This window comes from Manis javanica, chromosome X (assembly GCF_040802235.1).
Source record: "Manis javanica isolate MJ-LG chromosome X, MJ_LKY, whole genome shotgun sequence".
In the NCBI taxonomy this organism is placed as follows: Eukaryota; Metazoa; Chordata; class Mammalia; order Pholidota; family Manidae; genus Manis; species Manis javanica.
The window spans coordinates 28,618,011-28,638,244 of NC_133174.1; the positions used below are offsets into that span (position 1 = coordinate 28,618,011).

The 20,234-nt window shown below is 34.2% G+C and overlaps 1 protein-coding gene across 1 annotated transcript in view; it reads left to right on the forward strand.

The window, feature by feature from the left end:
- CFAP47 (cilia and flagella associated protein 47) overlaps positions 1-20,234 on the forward strand; it is a 489,967-nt gene that overhangs the window by 422,011 nt on the left and 47,722 nt on the right. The window contains exons 59-61 of the mRNA XM_073227718.1: positions 5,684-5,843; positions 7,292-7,386; positions 10,628-10,774. Of these exons, the coding sequence (XP_073083819.1) occupies positions 5,684-5,843; positions 7,292-7,386; positions 10,628-10,774 (402 nt within the window). The remainder of the gene's footprint in view (positions 1-5,683; positions 5,844-7,291; positions 7,387-10,627; positions 10,775-20,234) is intronic.

Sequence of the window (20,234 nt, forward strand, 5' to 3'; positions counted from 1 at the left end):
GGCCCTCCTCATTCTCTCCTGCATTTCTCCTCTATTCCTGTCTGCCTGACTGCCTAGAGACCCAAGGCTCAGTCTTCCCTCTTCCTTTCTATCCACACTCGCTGGTGAGATCTAATTCAGTTGCATGTGAGATTCCAACAGCTTCTAAATTAATAGCCCCAACCTTGACTTATCCTTAAATCCACACTCAGATAGCTGTCTGCTATCTCAGTATTTCCCTCCGGGATGTCTATAAGGCTTTTCAAACTTCCTTAGGTGCTCTATTCAAGTGACACACTATGAGCGAGGCCTTCCTGGGCCACCCTTTATTATCAGAAAGGACTTCCTGGGCCATCACTGTCTAACCTTTTATGGTTTTACTTGACACCATCATACATATAACACATTTTATTTATATGTCAACTTCTATCCCCACCACCTCCAGCTCCACCACACACACACACACACACACACACACACACACACACATTCTGGAATGCATGACCCAGGAAAGCAGGTTATTTATTTTCTTCACTATTTCATCCCTAGTGCTTACTTCAGTACATAGCACATAGTATTTTATGAATGAATAAGTGAAAGAATAAAATAATATAGAATCAATATATAGTGTACAAAATGGGATTATCTGGATGGAACTGGAGTAGTACCTTTGCCATAGCGAAGCCTTGATATGTGTATTATATTAGCTTCCTTTTTCATGTGAGGAAAATCTCACTTAGAAATTTAAATAACTTCCCAAGTTACGCAGAACTAGTGAAACACAGCAAAGTTTTAAATTTCTAAAGCTCTTTTCTATGTTACATCATAGGGTATTCCCATAGGTGAAGAGAGAGATTTTTATATACACACACAGTACAGAACACACAGGACGAAGAAGACATGGTAATTGATCAATAAGGCATATTAGTTGTAGTAATAGATATGGTTTTATCTTAAAATTCTCTGTGGGTGATTTTAATTGAAATTAAAATTAAAAATAGCTATTTTCCAAGAAAATACTCAATTCCCTGACATGAGACCTTATCTTTTCTATTTATGAGGAAAATGTTATCATAGAAGATGAGACTGGAGAGAAGCATTAAGATATTCTGTACAAACATTCATGTAGAGTTCACAAACCTCTCTCATCAATTTCAGTGCTTGTGCACCATATGCTTGATGGCCTTCAATGCCAGAAAACTATGTCCTTCACTGTGTCTTGCGGTCAGGAGGCTCTAATGGCAGATTTTTAATTCATTTTGAGCCAGCGATGAGGTGTTTACATTAAAGTCAATATTTTTATATGCACTAGTTTGTTTCTATTTTTGCTAATATATTCTTAATGTTTAAAAAAAACAAACATAAAACTTTAAACTGCGGGTCCTTAGTTCACAGCATAAAGTTTATATTACTGATCATGTTTGTGTTCAATAAGTGCAAAATCTACTTGAAAAACATATGTCCCAATGTGAACATTTTTTTTTCCTAAGAAGCGTGGCTTTGTATCTGTTCCCAAATTATGTGTGTCAGTAAATGTGACCTTCCACCTTTACTTCCACTTTTACTTAGTGCTTACTTTTTTTTACTCTAGTCCCTTTGGTTTTGTCTTCTTTGGACTTCTTTATTAAATCTCAGGCATTATCTAGCTCTGTAAAAGATGGAGAGGATAAAGCAGCAACAGTCTAATCCTTCACAAAGAAATTTCAATCTCTGAAATGCTCTTCTTGCTATTTAATAGATTACCTCATTCAGTCAACAGGGTACAGGTAGGAAGGCAAGATTGCTTCCTCTCTAGCTTTTCCATGATCATAGCAGCCAAATGGCAAATCAGAGTCAAGTTTCTCTATCTGTCCTATGTTTTGAGAGTCTGGAATTAGAATTTCTGTAAGCAAATTCAAAAAGGAAGAGCTAATTTAATGTATTAGTTTGTTAAGGCTGCAGTAACAAAATATCAGACTGGACGGCTCAAACAAAATAACTTCATTTACCATGTCTTTAAGGGTCCTATCTCCAAATACAGTCACATTCTGAGGTTCTGGAAATTAGTTCATCTCATAATATCTCCAAAGAACTAATGAAAAGTACTCTTCTCCCAACCATCACATTAACAATTCTGTTCCAGTGTTTAGTCATAATTTAGAAATTATTTTTCCAAAAAAGATCTGTTATTGAAAATATGAAGTATTCAAGTAGAAAGCACATAAATTTCATGGATGAAAATGGCTGATGAAAAGTGATGTTCTTGATGACTTGATGTTTTAAAATAAAAACTTGTACTCTTTTAAAATAAGTCACTCTAACAAAAGTAATAGGGTGACTTAGGGTGCTAGTATGTTTGTTAGTGTCTCTTTGATTACCTGACATGGGCCATTTCTAATGCCATGATAAATAGTAGAAATTATGTTGTGGGGAGCAGTAATGTAAAACAACTTAAGTGATTAAAAATGAATCTCTCAGGATGAAATACTTTCATTATTAAAGGGAGGATTATGCTCACTTTACTCTCTTGAGAAGATTTTCTTCTAAGAAGGCTGGGTGCCTCATACCCCTTGAAGTATTGTACAGTTTCTGTATTTCATATAGGAGATCAGTGCATGAATATTTCTAGCACCTTTAATCCAAAGAGCAATCAAAATAGTTTTAAAATACACTGAATAAAATTTAAATGGTAAGTGCCAGTAGGCCATAGGAGATTTCAAAAGCAGATCAGTAATAGTACAATCAAGGTCATTCTTTTTAAAGTTTCTCACATACTAAACATGAAATATTATCAGGGTTGTAAAAATTCTATAAATAATGTATACCTCTGTCATACAAAAATATATACATTAAATAAGTTACGTAAAATAAAATGTGCGTATTTCCCCCAAAATGCTTAATTACTAAGGTTTTGAACTTCAAGAATGATTAATAGAACAAAGTAAATATATTTGTAATCAGTTTGTATAGTTACTGTATAGAAATGGAGTAAAACAGAAAGATAAGCTCAGAAAATGTTTTAAGTTTAGAATATATTTTGTTAGATTGTTCAATCTAATGAGCATAGTAATCATACTGTCTAGATTTCCAAGTCAGAAGATGAAAGTGCTGGTGTGGTTTTCTCCCAGCATTCTGTTGAACCCATATGAAGATGCTGAAATGAGCGTCTAGTGACACTGAAAACTAAAACTGGCTGAAGAGCTATTACAAGATCCTAGAAGCACCTAATACAATGTTCAAATGAGAAAAATAAAATAAAGGGGCTGTACTCTTGTTCTTGGATAGAACATGAATGGACAAAATTGTCATTTATCTCGAAAGTATAAATGTAAGGTGATCCCTTTAAAAGAACAATTTGCCACCCCATCTGCTTCCTGGAGCTAACTATTCATTCCAAATTGAGAAAAATTCTTTTAGAAAATGAGTTAGGGTAGGAGGCAGTTAGTCCTACTAGAAAATAAAGCATCTATAGTTACAACAATGTGGTACTTACACATGAACAGAAAGAAAGACCCAAGAAATCCAGGGAATCCAGAAAAAGACCAAAATACATATGGAACTGCCATGAAGGCAACATTTCCAATCAGTGAACTTTTAAATAGGTAGTTTTTGGATAATTAGTCTCATGAAGAAAATAACATTGGGTACAGTCTTCATTTCATACATATGGGTAAATGACAAATGAATCAAATATTTATCTATAAAAATGAGAGGATTAAGTATTAGAAGACAGAAGGACAGCTTTCCTGTTTCTACTCAAAGTGAGGCAAAGGACAATAAGAAAACCACAAGAAATAAAACTCACTTGTGAGACACAAAATGAATTGGATAAATCTTCAGGGTTTTTTTTCAATGTAAAATTTCAATGATTTCTTAAAAGTTAATAACAGCACAGTAATTCTTATTTTTCAAGCATTTATTGATAGTTAAAGAAACTTATGGTGAATTCAATAGGGAACTATAGTTCTACTTGTAAACTGCTCAAGTTACAGCCACCAATAGGCTACTAGATATAATTTACTTGTCATAGCATTATCTTTCCTTATTTTCAAGTAAACATCAGACAGGCTCATGGTGTTAACAATGAATTATCCTTTTGTATCTTTGTCTTGACTCCCTGCACCACCTAAATGTCTATGTTTTGTTTTACTCATAATCTGTTTTTAGTGCAGTATAATTTTGTAAGTGTAGATGATCATATCTAAGCTTGATTTCCTTGGAGATATACATATGGCTTATTTGACGGCTCTTAGCTGTTTTCACCCTATTCCAACCCTTTATCCTATTCTGGCTCTTGCTGTTTTTATTCATTTGAATTCAATGATTAATTAAACATGTAGAGATCATAAAGACAAAGTTGAAGCTAACAAATTGTTTCGGTATCTTAGAAAACAACACAGTCTTTCAGTGGGTCTTTGGGCAAGTTATTTAACCAGATTGTCTCCGTTTCTCCATCTCTAAAATGGGAAACATAATAGCACTTAATTTATGCTGATTTTGTGAGAATGAAATGAGATACTTTATGAAAAATACTTAACACAGACTCTGGCATACAGTCAGTACTCAATAAATATTAACTAGTAATCATATTAATTATTATTAGCTATGATATTAGACCTTAGAACATTTTCATTTCCTGCAGGAATACAATTTTAAATTTGAAAATATGCAAAAATCTTGAGTTGAGTTATTTTGCAGAGAGGCTATCTTTTCTTGATGTTCTTAATAGTTTCATACAGTTTTCTTATCTGAGACAAAATGGCTTTGTATATCATCAATCTTACAATAAAGAAATTTTAAAAAACAGAATATGTTCAATAATGTCTTATTTTCTTGTAAAGAAATAGTGTTACTCTTCAGAATAAAACAACACACCCTTAATTTGGAAACCCTCATTGTTACAAATGGCCTGAAGCTCACCACTCTTCAAACTCTCAATACTTGTCCAGTTGGTAATTATTTTTTATTTTCAAAGTATGGTCTTATGACCATCTGCTTCTGGATCCCATGAGGTGCTACTTAAACTGCACGTTGTGTGGCCCCAGCCCAGAATGAATAAATCAGAATCTCTGCAGTTGGGGCCTAGCAAGCTCCATGTCTAACAAGTTTTGCAGGTGGTTTTTGCACAAAGTAAAGGTTGAAAACTTCCAATCCATTAGAACACAAGACAGTGTTGTGAGTTTTCCTGTTTTCTGTTTTTATCGCCTAGGGCAAATGCCCCTTTTTTTCACAAATAAGCTTTGGCTTCCCTCATGGATCAGTTAAATGAATGGTTTACTGGTAGCCATTTTGGGGCTGCAAGCAGAAATCTGGAGCTGTTATGGTCTAGAAAAAATATATTTGAGAAATTAGAGGATCAAAAATGACTGTACTTTGTCTTTTGTAAAATGCAGTAAGACTTGAAAAGACTCATGGGTTTTCTTTAGTCCTTCTGAGAAGCTCAAGCCATCCCTTTCAACATTTCTTCAGCCCTTCCAGATTCCTTCAGGGCAACTTTCTTGCCTTAGGATAAAATGTGGTTTTTAACAGGGTTGATGGTATTTGAGGAAAATCTGTGAAGCCAGTGAAGTACACTTGTAATTTAGCATGATGTGTTTTTTTGGTTCGGAAGGGATTTTGAAAACTTGATAATCAATAAAGGAATTAGATTACTTTCTGGTGTTAAAATTTATACTCTGAAGATGTTAACCACATTGAAATTATTTTTGTGGGGTTTTTTTTACAGGAATTACATTACCTCCTAAAAAGAATGTAGACATCCCCGTGTTATATATGCCCAACATTATGAAATTACAGAAAACACTGGTCATTGTTCAAATGATGAGGGCAAATGGAGAAAATTGGCCCATTGACAATTTTGATGAATTGAGCACAGAGATGAAAAGGTAACATTTAAATGAGACATTGAAGGGAAATGATTTCATTTTGACTGGCACTGATATAATTGGTTCCTTTTACACGTTCATGATTTTATAGTCTCTGAACTGTTGAACTATATATGTTCAGAGGCAGAAAACATTTTTGTATAGGAATAGCATATATCTTTGCTGATTTGTAGTTCAGAGTGATGAACAAGTCAATCTTAGATATTGTCAATGAATCAGAGCCACAAACATGCAAAGGGGCTCGTTTTTGACTGAGAAAATACTTACTGATAAGACAATAAATGATATATATCTACAGAACAACCTGAAACAGCTTGTCTGGACAAAGTATAGGACTGGTGATGCTGGCATTCACCAAGTGATGGCACTGTGTCAGAGGGATATGACATCCTGATAAAACCCTGCCATGACTAGGAGACACCCTGTCATTGCCAGAATGCAGATTATTTGTACCCTCTTTGCTTCACTGAATTTTAAGGACATCCCAATAATGATACAAAATTTAAGTGTTTTTTTCCTGCTATTATAGTTTCATTAAATAGTGGCCTAGAAATCTTAATTAAAAAGAAATTCTTACTTGAATATATATGCACACAATTTTTTCTCTACCTTTAAAAAAGGTTTATGGGTGGATTAGCATCCATTCTGCCATGCTTTTCATCACTCTGGCAGTCAAGACTGCCTACATGATTTGTAGGTCCCAGGGTAAAATGAAAATGAGGGGGCCCCTGCTCGATATTATTAAGAATTTCAAGACAGTTACAGTAGGGCATTAAACAAACATGGAGCAATTCAAAGTGTGGGCTTCTTGTCCTGTTGCATAGGTCACATGCTCATGAAGCTGGTCCTGCCTGCCCTTTCTTAGGTTTCATTTTTAACAAGAAATGCCTGTATCCAACAATGATCAGAACCATTGTCTAGTACCACCGTCATCCTGATGGTGTGTGATGGACTTAGAATATTTTGACTAATGCCCACTTTGTTGCAAAAGTAAATTCCTCCAAAAGAAATTCCTCATCACCTTCTGAAGTCCTGTACTTAATGGCATTTTTTGGTGGGTTTTTTTTTTGTGTGTGTGTGTTTTGCCTGTCCAATTTAGAATATAACCCATGGAAACTGTATTGTCTCTGATTAATCACAGTTTCGTTACATCAGGAAATACAAATAGCAACTTTTAAAAATAGGGAAAACAGTTCTTCAGCTTTAACTTACATCTCGCAATGGTTGTATTGCATTTTTCTTTGTGCTAATTCCTCTGGATTTGCTTTGAAATGTTTATAAAATCAGCATGTGCAGAAATGGTTTAATATTTCACATGCAGTCTCTCTCTGCCAAAGTTTAAATTCAAAAGCTTTGCTAAAAATACCATCAGGTTAATAAGGAATATGCTGCCTTACTGAAAGTATTTATGTTTTCTGTTCACTCTTAATAATTTGATTTGTCATTAGAACTCTGGGACTAGACAGTGGAGAAATCCATGCAATAAACTGGATATACCCCATTGTTGGACTCCCACAGTCACTGCATCCTAAGTGCCCTCAAGGTAAGTGCATTCAAATTCTGAGAACCCCAGGATTCCAAGGGACCTTAGAGGCCTTTTAATCCCATCTCTTCTTCATACAAGTAAGAAAATTGAGATCCAGAGGCAGCGAGGTGTGGAGGGACCAGCCCTAGTGGTGGGAGAGCTAGGAGTGAATCATGTCTCCTAACAGTAAGTCCAACAATCTTTCCACCAAACCTCATCATTTTCTGTTGCTCTTCCTGTTGGCGAAACCCAGAAGTCAACTGAGACTGAAATGACATTAAGTTCAGGCCTCTTTATCCCACATTCTATGAGGCGCTCAGAGCCCCGCACTACATCTATAAGATTCCCAGGTTCTTGGCTCTTGAGTCACATTTAATCACCATATTCCAGCTTCTGTGTGACTCTGAGTCTCATCCAAGAACTGTCCTGTGGGGACACTGATTCCTCTGTTCTTTGATGTCCCAGACACAAAACCTGTGATGTCTCCAAACACAGTCAGAAGGTACTGTATTTCTGAAGGAGGTTCACTTTGCAACCATACGCACAACAGGAATTTTGTCCCTACTCTTAAAATGCCTTTCTTTTTCTCGATGACCCCTTTCTTTTTCTCCACATACTCCAGGTGTCTCTTGAGTTGCTGTTGTTCTCTTTCCTTAATACTCTTCTCACTTCTTACACATTCCTCGATTTTCCCCTTTTCTTCCAAGGGTCAGCCTAGAAATGCCATTCCTCTGAGATAACCATAAAGCGAGGTTTAGTGTCCCAGCCCCTTACCAGCCTCTAAATGTCGTTCTTCCTAACTGAGGAACACTGACTTTCTCTCCCCACCTTGAGCAACAGAGGAGCTGAAATAAGTCTTGAAATTTTGCATTTTCCTTCTCCCTCCAATACCCATCTTTGCTAGTGAAAAATAGTCTTCTATGACATAAATTATGTCACTGCACTTAGAAAGAAGAGAAAATGATTCAAACAACATTTCCCTAGATACACTGGTTATAAAAGAAAGCCAAGATTACATATTTCTTCATGTCATGTAATTTTAACTGGAGTAAAAAATACACATATCTAGTAGTACCTTTGACAATAGATATCATTTGTTTTACTTGAAGTTTTTTTATTCTTGAGCTAAAAAATTACCAACACAGATAAATATTTCAAATGCACTAAATTATCTTCAGAATGCTTCACAAACATTTAAAATTTATAACAGAGTCATCTGATCAAAGAGATGTAATAAAGTCTAGACATTGCTCTGTTGGAATTCTAACAGCAGTGTTGCTTATGTCTACTGCAGACAAGGTTTTGGTTTTCCTAGATTAAAGATTTAAAGTAGAGTTTTTCAGTCTAAAACAAAGCCTATGAACATATAAAAACATAAATTCCTGGCACAGATTTCTTCAAAATAAAAAAAGAAGATAAACACTCTCCAGAAGCATAAAGGTATTTTCCATCAAGTCACTTCTCTTTGTAATTATTTGATTTTTAAATTAAATGTGAATTCTGCATTATATACAAGTAATCATTTTATGAAAAATCTAAAACTTATTTTAGTATTATTTTTATCTACAAATGCCCTTGAGAAACAAATGGGCAGAATTTTATAACTACGTGTTGTTTACTTTCTGTACAGTGCATTCTTCAGTCTTAAGAACACATCAGAATAACTCTTGCTTTCCATGCTCAACGGTATCACCATCGATGTTATTGTTTCTTTCCTTTTTTATGTATCTATCACCCAATTTATTCTCAAACACGGGGTACTTTTGTTGTTCTGTGAACCACCTTTTCTCTCTGCATTTTTATCTGCTCCTATCCAGTGGGGCAGATAATTGGAAAAAGACTCCAGTACCTGTCACAGTGTGAAGACAATAGAATATGAATCCATTCTCACTGAGTGATGCTTGCATTGCCAGGGCACTAATTTCCTAAGGACTTAGAGGACAAGACCAGTGACATGACACTAATTGTAACTTTGATCATCCTAATTTCCAGTTTAATGCTTTAAGATTGAAGCTAATTATAACCAGAAGAGCTTGTACATTTTCCTTAGCCATTTCAATTAGCTTAATTTACATCTAACTTTATGCCCTTAGTGTACATTTCACATACTTAGTCTGAGTCTGAAATGTTTGATATCAACCAGTACATTTTAGAATTAAAAATATGTTTATTTTCATTATTTTTGTGATATAAATGTGGTATGTATTGTGAAAACATAAATCTGAGGACATTATCCAACTTTGCAGCTTAGATGAATATATTATTACTGATGCAACAAAAGTATACCATAATACATTTCAAAAGCTGTTTTTATATCATGATTTCCTTTTTATTCCTTATACTCAGTTTGTATCCTGTATGCATCTAAATTGATAAAAATATAACATTTAATATATTTTGGAGAAATCATATTCCTTCCTATTTATGTGGACTCTAGTATACAAGGCCCCATAGTATTACAGAGCTGATGTTAAAAGAATACATTAATACGTCTTTATATAATTAGTAGTTGCATATAGAAATAATATTTTGGTTTCACTGACAACTTCTGTACTGGATACAAGAAAATATTGGAATTTAATATATATACAGTTTTTCTACTGCATATTGAATATGTAATCACATTTTAACATTAAAATTATTCATTATAATCTTATTTTCCACAACTGTATTTGTAAATTTAAAAGCAATTCACAAATGAAAAAAATTTTAAATAATTTAAATATTAATTTTAAGGTGCATGTAAATAATCTAATAGGAAATATTTTTGAAGTATTATTACAAAATAAATATTACAAATAAATTATTTGAAGGTATTTGTTGTAGTATTATATAAGTAGAGTTTGGTATTTATCAAAGTGAGCATACAGATAGCAGAAAAATTTGCATGTTCACAATGCCCAGTTGAATTATTGATATATTAAGTCAATTCCTTAATTATATCAAAATTTCTATATATCAAATTTCTACATCCTGATATAATCTTATATAAGGTAGTGTATATCTTCCAGATTTATCTCTGTCATGCTATTTTTATGTAATATTTAATATTCATGTTTGCTTCCAAAATGTCAGTGTATGCATATATTGCTTGAGTGTGTGTGTGTGTGTATGTGTGTGTTAATGCCAGATACAATAACAAGTCAAGGTATGCCAAAGGAACTTTTATTTTTTCATGACATAATTCATTTTCTTCTATCTCATGAATGATCATATAACAATAATAGTCCAATTAATTGGAAATATTCCTCTCCTGTAGTTGTCATAAAATGTCAGTCCAGGAAGCAGGTAGAAGAGGAGGTGGAAGTCACACTCACTGGCGAATTTTTTGGCGAAAACCCAGATGTGACAGATTTTGTAGTAATTCCAAAAAGAAATTCATCTGAGTCTTATGAAGATGTTCATGGTAAGAGAACCACAGTCATGGATATAAAAACTGATAATAAATAAAAACTCAGTTCCTTAAGTGGAAGGTTGCTGGTTACTCAGTTACATGAAAATCCATGTCCATTTATTTTTTATTTGCACTATATTATTAACATAGTGCTCAGTGAGTGTTGAGTAAGGTTCATTCTCTTCAAAGTTCTGACCAATGGGATGCCAGTACAATGATGCGTGCATCCTCAGGTCATAGCTTTAAAGGGAACTTGCTCTGCACAGCAGATGGGACTGTACGATTGAGCATGCAGTCTCCAAAATGACAATCATTATGGTTATTAATGGATTTATAAGAATATATTGTGATTCTGTCATCAGTTGTAAATGTCATTTCCACTGCCCTTCAACTTTAATTTCTTCCTTTACTCTCTCCTGATTTAAGGAATATGATTGACATGTCTTACAAGCTTTAAATTTAGAAATGCAACCTTGAATAAAATGTTTCTTATTTAAAGAAATATAAAAACTGACATGAATTAGCTATAATATCCAAATAAATTTTGTATAATAATCCCTCTGACATTTAGAGTCTTAAACAAGACTTTTCAAAAAGTGAATATGATGGTCTGGCAAAGTCAAATCCCAATCAGGCAAACTTTATTTTTAATTGTCTTTCATGTGAACTAGAGTAGAATACTCCTGTTTCACACTGCAAGGGAAATTCCTGTATAGTATTTTATTAAAATCAAGGCAGAAAAGTCTAAGTTTACACATTATTTAAAAAACAAATTGACTACAAAATTAAGTATGAAAATTTGTTGCAGAAACAAAATATCTTCCCTAGTTTTCTCAATCATATCTATAGTTTTTTTCTTTGATCTCTATTATCATCTTGTTCTCTGCTCTAATTATCTCAGTGATAAAAGAATACAAATGAGATATAACTGAGGAGAGAGAGTATATACAAGAGTATAGAGAATGCAAGAGATTGTAAAAGAGTTTTTATTTTTTGAAAATAGTGGCTATTTCTATTAAATAATAAATTCTCATTTTAAATGTTTCAAGAAATTCCTGAAGTAATATGGATAGCTGCCCCCAAACTCAATTCAGTCCCACTCAAATGGTATGACAACATAATAAATTTGATACATACCCTTTCAAGCTTCCAACCATACTTGAGGGGCAGAAACATGTTGGGAATTTAACCCACTATTTTAACCAAGAACAACTAACAGTGACAAATAAGACAGGCTTATTTCTCTTTCACATGAAAGCCTGGCCTTCCAGCAGGTCTAGAGAGTGTAGTGCCTCTGCCCCTTGAGATCGATCATCCAGAGAACCAGGTTCCTTCTGTTGCTCCACTATCTGCTAAGTTGTGCTCATCTGCATGCTCAATTGTACAGTCCCATCTGCTGTGCAGAGCAAGTTCCCTTTAAAGCTATGACCTGAGGATGCACGTGTCATTGTACTGGCATCCCATTGGTCAGAACTAAGTCATATGGACACATCCAGCTGCAACTGAGGCTGGGAAATACTGTCTCTTGACAGGCTCAGATAAAATGGGGGGACCTTTTGTGACTACAAGTGGAAAAAGAAGGAAATAAATATTGGGAAGACAATAGCAGTCTCTGCCATATTTTATTTACTACGGACTGATAAAATCTATCATCAGTCCAACTGGGAACCTATTACACATCAAATATTTTTCTGGGCCTGGAAACTCACCCACACCCCATCTCTCTCCTAGTATCGGACTGGTGTCCCCACTCTTTAGGATAGAGTTCCAGTTTCTGGTCAGCATATCAAATACCCTACTGTGACGAGGATCCAAATGTAACTGGCTGGCTTTCTGCACAGCCCCTATTGACTTGAACTGAGTCCCGTCTACTTTCTTCACTTCTCTCTGCCACCTGTGTGACATAAAGTATTCTCATTCTCTCTCTGTGCCTTCTTCCATTATCCCAAACCCAGATTAGAACCCTATTGATAGTCATGCCAGTTAATTTACTAAGCACTTACTACCCTCCAAGAACTGTCCTAAGTATTTTATTTTCATTATAATATAGGATTTATTATCAGAGAAACCCTATGAAGCAAGTAATATCACTATATTATCATTTTACAAGTGAGGAAATCTAAGTAAAATAAATGTAGTGATTTGCCCAGGGTTGTACAACACAGCAGTGGAAGGGATGGTATCTGATCCAGGCTATTTAAAGGTTTCTTTTTCAATTTTTAAATCACTTAAGAATTAAAACCTAGATATGAAATAGTAGGTTCTGAACTGTTCATATTGTCATCAGGCCTAACCTAATTGCTTTTTCTTTTAAAGCCCTGTAGGAAACAAACAAAAAAAATGTATAAAGGGAAAGCTTTCCAAGATGTTTCCTAACATAAAGCATAATGCCTGGTACAGAGTGGCCAATCAGTAAGTGAGAGTTGTTTACACTTTCCCTTTATTATGGCACTCTGTTCTATTTTATTTCCTACCCTGTTTGACCCTATTACTCTTTTATTTTCAGTAGTAATGTTTACCTATTACTTTCTGAATAAAATAATACTCTGAAATGTAGAAAATTACTAGTATTCATCCATTTTTGACCCACAAAAATGTCCTTATATGAAATCACTGATATTCTATCATTTTTTAACCTACAAAAATGTTTAAGTGATTCAATCTCTATAAAATAATCCAGAATTAGCATTCACCATTTGTCCCCTGCTATCGTTCCAGCCTCTTATTTCCTTAGGTTGCTAATTTGTGAACCAAGTGGGATCCCCCACAACTTCTGTACATTTACCATCCATTTTCCCCATGAGATGAATATCTATGAGATTGTTTGTCCTGCCAATCTTGCCAAGTTGCTCTCCTTCCTTTTGGAAATTACCTCCGCTAACCCCATGATTCTAATAATACTTCAATCATATACTGTCCCCCTGGGCAGAGTGGGCAAATCTGATGAAGGTTGGGCTTGTGTCTTTCCCTCCCCAATATCTTTTATAATCAGAACACAGAAAGTCTGTTTATCTTCATTGGCTGAAGCTGCAGTATGTAAAGCTGGGGAGTAACTGTTTCTCTGCTTTTCTCTACCTGTCTGCTTTTCTCCTCTTTTTGCAGCCTACTTTCTCTGCCTACTCATCAACTTGTACATATGACTCAGTCATGATCAGTCAGCCCTTTCTTTTCATGACACCCCTGGTGTCTTTCAAAAAAGATCATTCAAACTGGGGTACTGTTTTTTACAAGCAGGCATTCTAAGAGCAAAAACACAAGAAGATCTAGAAATAATAACTCTTTCTTAAATGAGTTTCAAAAATGTCAGAATAATCTTTCACACACAGTCTCACTATAAGATTTGGAAGGCAATATTTTTAAAACTAGAGGTGGAATTATGAAATGAGTACTATACTATGTTACATGTATCCAATGTATTTCATAAGATTGTTGAAATTACAAAAAAAAATAGTTCACACTAATTTTGTTCTTCTTATTTACTGGTGGATAGTATTAACTATGTGAGGTAAGGAGATAATACTTTTATTAGGCTCACTATGAGATATTTACCTTTTAATTATATCAGTTTATTAGTTATTTCTTTTTTGTCTGATTAAATTTTAGTTTAATAATTGCAAAAATGTCAACTTAATCAGAGACCATTTAAATTTATAAAAAGTGAAATAAGTTTATATGAGAAGGGAATTTTCTATTGCAAGCTTGTTCACTTACTTGTTAAAGAACTGTTAATAATGAAATCAGACTGATACAAACCATTTCCATTTATCTCAAAAACATTACTATAAACATTATTATAAATAAAAACATTTTATTATTATAAAATGCAGGTTTTGCTTTGGCGAATCACGCAGTAGCATTAGAGAACTATAGGAAATGTAATCTAAGTAGCCCTTACAATTTTATTCTTATCAACCAATAGCCAATACTGAAAGGGAATTCTGATTATATATGCAAATCAGGGATAAAAATATGAGTGTAGATTAACCTAAAGAGTTCAAATGTGTAACACAACCACCAATTTCAAGTGATAAATAAATGTAAGTACTTTTTATTATAACGGAACATAATTTTAATAAGCAGCCAATTTATGGTAACTATACCCCAGTGAATGTCCAGTCCCTCTCTGAAGTGAAATCACTGTTTTGTGTGTCATCCTGCTATGTTTAAGTGAATTTTAATAATTGAGTGTTCAAACATTAATTTCTATTTGAGATCCATCCTGTCTGAAGGGCAAAATATTGGTGCTTCTACGACATTAAGTATAAAGGAAGGAAATGCTAATATATAGAAACTATTTTAATATGTTCTAGCTACTTTAAATTACTTAATTAAATTAAATTTTATTTTAATTTGATACGTTTTTGCTACTTTAAATTGTACTCTTGTCAGGTTGCAAGCTAAAGATATTTAATTTTGATAATAGAATTTGGTTCAATCTTAGTACCTGGAAAAATTCCACTTTCTCCCATATAAAAAGGATCTGTAGGGAAGGTGCCAGTATCATTTTGGGAGGTTTGAAAGGCAGATTGGAAAAAGTCTCTCTCAAATAGCTCTTGAAGATACACCTTTTGATATGACTCATATTCCACTACATAACTTTTCATAATGAAAAATAATACTTAATATCAAAAATAACCATCTGGAGGTTTTGTAGTCTTCTTTCTTCTGTCATTCCCTCTAAAATAGCTTTTCCTCTGCTCAGTATCACAAAACTCAGGAAGCTCATCTATTTTTTGGCTAAAGGCACTTTAATTTGTGAATTCTCGTCATTGTTCTCTTGTAGCATGTCTTGCCATTCAGAAGTAAATTTGATCAGTCTCCTTTCAACTTTAATATTTATTATGCTACCTGAATAGTTGATAACATCACGTGACCTCTCCCTTATTTGGTCTTCTTAAAGGCATCTGGTAATTCGTTGATTCGTTTCTTGTCCTTATTCCAAAAGTGTAACCACCCTGCCAGCACTCTCTGTACGTCTCCCTGCTTGCCCTTCTTCTTTATGAAGAAACAAGTCTAGCCACAAATTCTGGATAATGTTTTAGTCTTTAGTATATGCAAAGGCAAACCAGCTGTTTTCTCCCTTGACTGTAATTTAATTGCAGTTTACTCAGCATAGTGAATAATGTTCAAAATGTTCAAAATAGTGTTCAGAAATGATTGCAGGAATCATTATGCCCTCATCTGAGTTTCTAACCAACTGAGAAGTAGATGTAGAATAAAGCAGAGATCAAAAGGTTGCCTTCATTAGGTATACAGGTGAACTGGAAAGTGACTTGGCACTATGGACTCATTGGGGCGTATTAATACCTCCTACCAATATTGAATGCATTCATCCCAAACTAGCCAGTTGTAGACTCCCTGCAGGAACAAACATCCTGCACATGAAGAAGGAGAAAGTGCATCCTGGATTCAAGACACTGGAAGGAAAGAGGAGGGTCTGCTCATTTGCTCATGACCCATTCCTTCACCGAAATTCACTGACCAGATATGTTGCTTTTCCTCTGATGGTGAATCATGATGGGGGAGGCAGCTGGAATTTTTTTTTCTCCCATACTTTTCCCTTGTGAGTGAAAAGGCCCTACTATGTAAACATGGTTAGAAGGAGAGAAGAATCCCCACCACTCCCTTCCCCTCAGCCTCCCTTTATCATCATCTTCTTCTTTCCCTGTGAGTCCAATAAAACTATCAAGCCTCATTCAATGAAAATGCTAGGAACTCTTTGCTCTCTCTCCACCCTGACTTGTCACACACACCATTGAGCTAACCAGAATTGATCACTTTCATATCTTTTTCATTCAACAACAATCTAGCAAACATCTTTGCTGCCAGATGTTATGCTGAGCCCCAGAGATGCCAAAATTAACAAGACACAGAACATCTATCCAGCATGTTGGATTTATGCACCGTTACTATTTAAATTAATTGGTATTTCCCTGCTGGGTAATTATTCTACTTGGATATTTAGACTGTATTTTATAAAGTTACTTCTACATGGTTAGAAATTTTTCTGTGTGGGTGGAATTTCCACTATAAATGTTGTCTCCTCTTCCTGAGACCAGGATCTAGACGTTTGCGACCCAGGGCTCTGCCTCGAGGGCCACCACACTCCATTGCACAGGTTATGACCTGTGTACTTACAGATGATGATGCTGATGGCACCTTCTCAGCAGCTGTGCCATATGACAGGCCTGATATCGTAGGCTGTGAAATCTGAAGTCAGACAGCTCAGCTTCTGTTCTATGAACCTGTTATAGGGCCTTCATAAAATTACTTCACCTATCTGTAAACTCAGTTTCTCTAACTGTAATATGGACCTAATAATGTTACCTATATTATATGATATTTAGAGGATTAAATATGTACATACATGGAATCTGTAGAAAGTGCCCGGTTCTTAGTGTTCCATAAGTGTTAGATATTAAGCATTATTCTTATGTAAGCTTTAGCTGGGCGTTGTGTGTTAGTGGTGTACTAGAGGGCCCATCTTAAGTTACTGACAATTTTTTAATGTGGAAACGTGGTTCTCTCAATGTCATTCGGTGGGTTTTCTCATTCACAAAAGAATACTCTATGAAGAAGAAAGTACATTAGAGTGTGAAATTAGATGCAAATTGCTGAAAGTTCACATAAAATATTGTTACAAGAAGTCCCTTTATCTTTTATTTCTGGGATCTTGTTTAAAACAAAACAGACAAGAAGAACATTAGATCTGTGGCTGCTTTCTTTAATTTTCATTTTATAGTTTACTGTACTTGCACTCATATCAGAGGAACATGGGGTTATTTTAAGTTAGTCAAAATGTTTGGTCTGTTAAATGACCTTATGAAAGTAAAGTAAAAACATGTAAATAAAATACCACTTCAAAAAGATATGTACAGTTTTATAAAAATGAGTATGCAGGTGGCACATTCTTCATTATCTGTTCAAAGAAAATAGCTTTAGGTAGTTTATCCAGCATCCTCTATTTTCTTTGAATACTTTGTTATTTTCATTTATTTCAAATTTTCTTTAGTACTCCATTCATTCCTCATATGATTACTATGTTCTGTCTGACAAATGTATATGCCTATCATTAATGAAGACAGAACTGTAAAAATTTAAGGAAAGAATGTGAATAACAATGTTCATTATACTTTGATACTCATTTCTCCATAATTGAGACATTTTTGTTGGATTTGCTTGGAAATATATTTCTTACAGGTTAAAAGTTATATGGTATAATAGCACATAATTTCCAGATATATTTTGTAAATAAATTTGTCATAATTATTTCTTGATTGTCATATTTAGTCAAGTATTCTCTTTTTAAAAATTACTAATATTCTTCCACATTTAATAAAATTCAGTCATTGTCCAGAGAAAATTCACCCAAACAACAGGCTTTAAGACCAGTCTGTGATAACCATTATATATTGTAAGATAGGAAGAAAAAACAACAGATAAGTAAATACTTACATACCTGTTAAAACACAGATAAAGTAAAATATATATTTATTTTGACTACTAATTTCATGAATTCAAGGGTCATTTTAAGGGTTTTCTTAAAAAGGACAAAATTTTCCTCTGATATTGAAAAGTTTGTTACAGTAGTCCCAAGGACTGTTGACTTGTAACTTTCAAATTATTATGTATATTATGGGAAACAGCATTTATGTAAGTCCTTTTTTTAGAAACATGTGCTTATTCTATTAAAGTTATGTGCTCTGTTTGTCATGAGAGATTAATTTTATCCCACAGCCAGATGATAACTTACACTGCCCTCACTGCCTTAGCTCTTTTTGACCCAATCCACATAAAAGTACTGTGCAGATCTCTCCAAATTAGGAACATAGCAAAAGGCATCTTTCCTACTCGGTAATATGACTTGTCAAATAAAATGCAGCGACTCTAACAAATAAGCTTTAAGACACAATATAGAATGTCTGTTTATCATGATTTTGCCCAACCTCATTCTGTCCCTCTCCCTTTTGTGAGCATATCAATATACTTGAATTACAGGCAGGGGGGGTATGTGTAGTTTGAAAAATGTGCTCATGTGACTCCTACTTGTCTCACTGCCCCCATCTCCTAGCTGATAATCATCTCTATTTTGTACCAGTGGATCTTCTTATGATTGGAATTATGAACATCCATAGTGACAGATTCCTCACAGGAGGTTCAATGCTTGTCAAACTAAATTTAGCTTCTCATTTCCAATCTACATTCTGATACAGCCATTCCCTTAAAGGCTTCAATAATTAAGCAGAAACAGATGCAGATCTCGACTACATACAGTAGCTGCTTTAAAAAATATTGTTTCTTGAATGCAATGGAAATTTCATCTCTGGTTAAACACTCTAAAATTCTTATACATTGTTTCTCTGTATGGATTGTGGATTCCTCTGGAACATTTCCATATCTCATTCCTAAAACAAATAAACACACTGTATGTAGACACACTGATTTTGCTACAGCAGAGAATGGTTACTGATAGGAACAATTGCTGATTTTGTCAACAGGATGAAAACCAGCAGTACAGGAGGTCAGTGATTTATTTTTACATGTGGAAAAGAAAAATTTTATAAGGGCGTTGATCAGTCACTTATTTTACATGAGTAAGGTTTGCTGAGTAATCATTACATATATGACTTGGGCTTGTTACAGCCAAAGCTATTTTTCAGAGTTTTGTAGCAGAAATTATAATCAAATACTTCTGAAAGGTAGTGTGGTTTCTGCTAGGATTGCTTGGAGAAACGTGGTTATCAGTTCTGTGAATCCAAGGATCACTTTTACCTTTATACACTGACTTTTAGTTCTCTAACCCCTCATGATCCACAAGCAACAAACCACGATTTGGAGTTTGGGATCCTTACGTGTATGTGGAGAGTAAATATTATAGATGTTTGTGCTTCTCTTCTACATACCAGCCCTAGATTTAAGATACTTTCCACGTATTGAACAAAACCCTTCTATAACTTTCCTCTGGTAACCTACTAGTTAAGAAAATATGGTTAACCATATTCTCTGTAACACCCCAAAAGTAAAACATGAAGAACTCTCTCTTTTATTAATATACCAGAACTTGAAAATCCTCTCCTAATACATGGGGATGCTTTTCTAATAATATTTAAACTTAATTCAAGTTGTTATAAATTATAAGTCTATAGGCCTTTAATACATTGATTGTATAGAGCATGTGGTATTATTTGTATTTTATAATAAATATTGATTGTTAATCTCCATTGGCTATTGTTCCATAAATCTGAATCTTGAAAGATTTAAGGGACATAAGGACTGTCTTCTGCACTTATTTTTAAATATTCATTTATTTATTTACCTTTTAACAGAAACATACTAAGTACTATTATCATCTGGTAATGCCCCAGCTTTATAAACACAAAGCTAATAACGAACACCCTCTCACTCCCTCTAAATACGTGTGCACACTTGTTGTAGACATGTCTGATGTTCCATCTACACATATTTAGTTAAA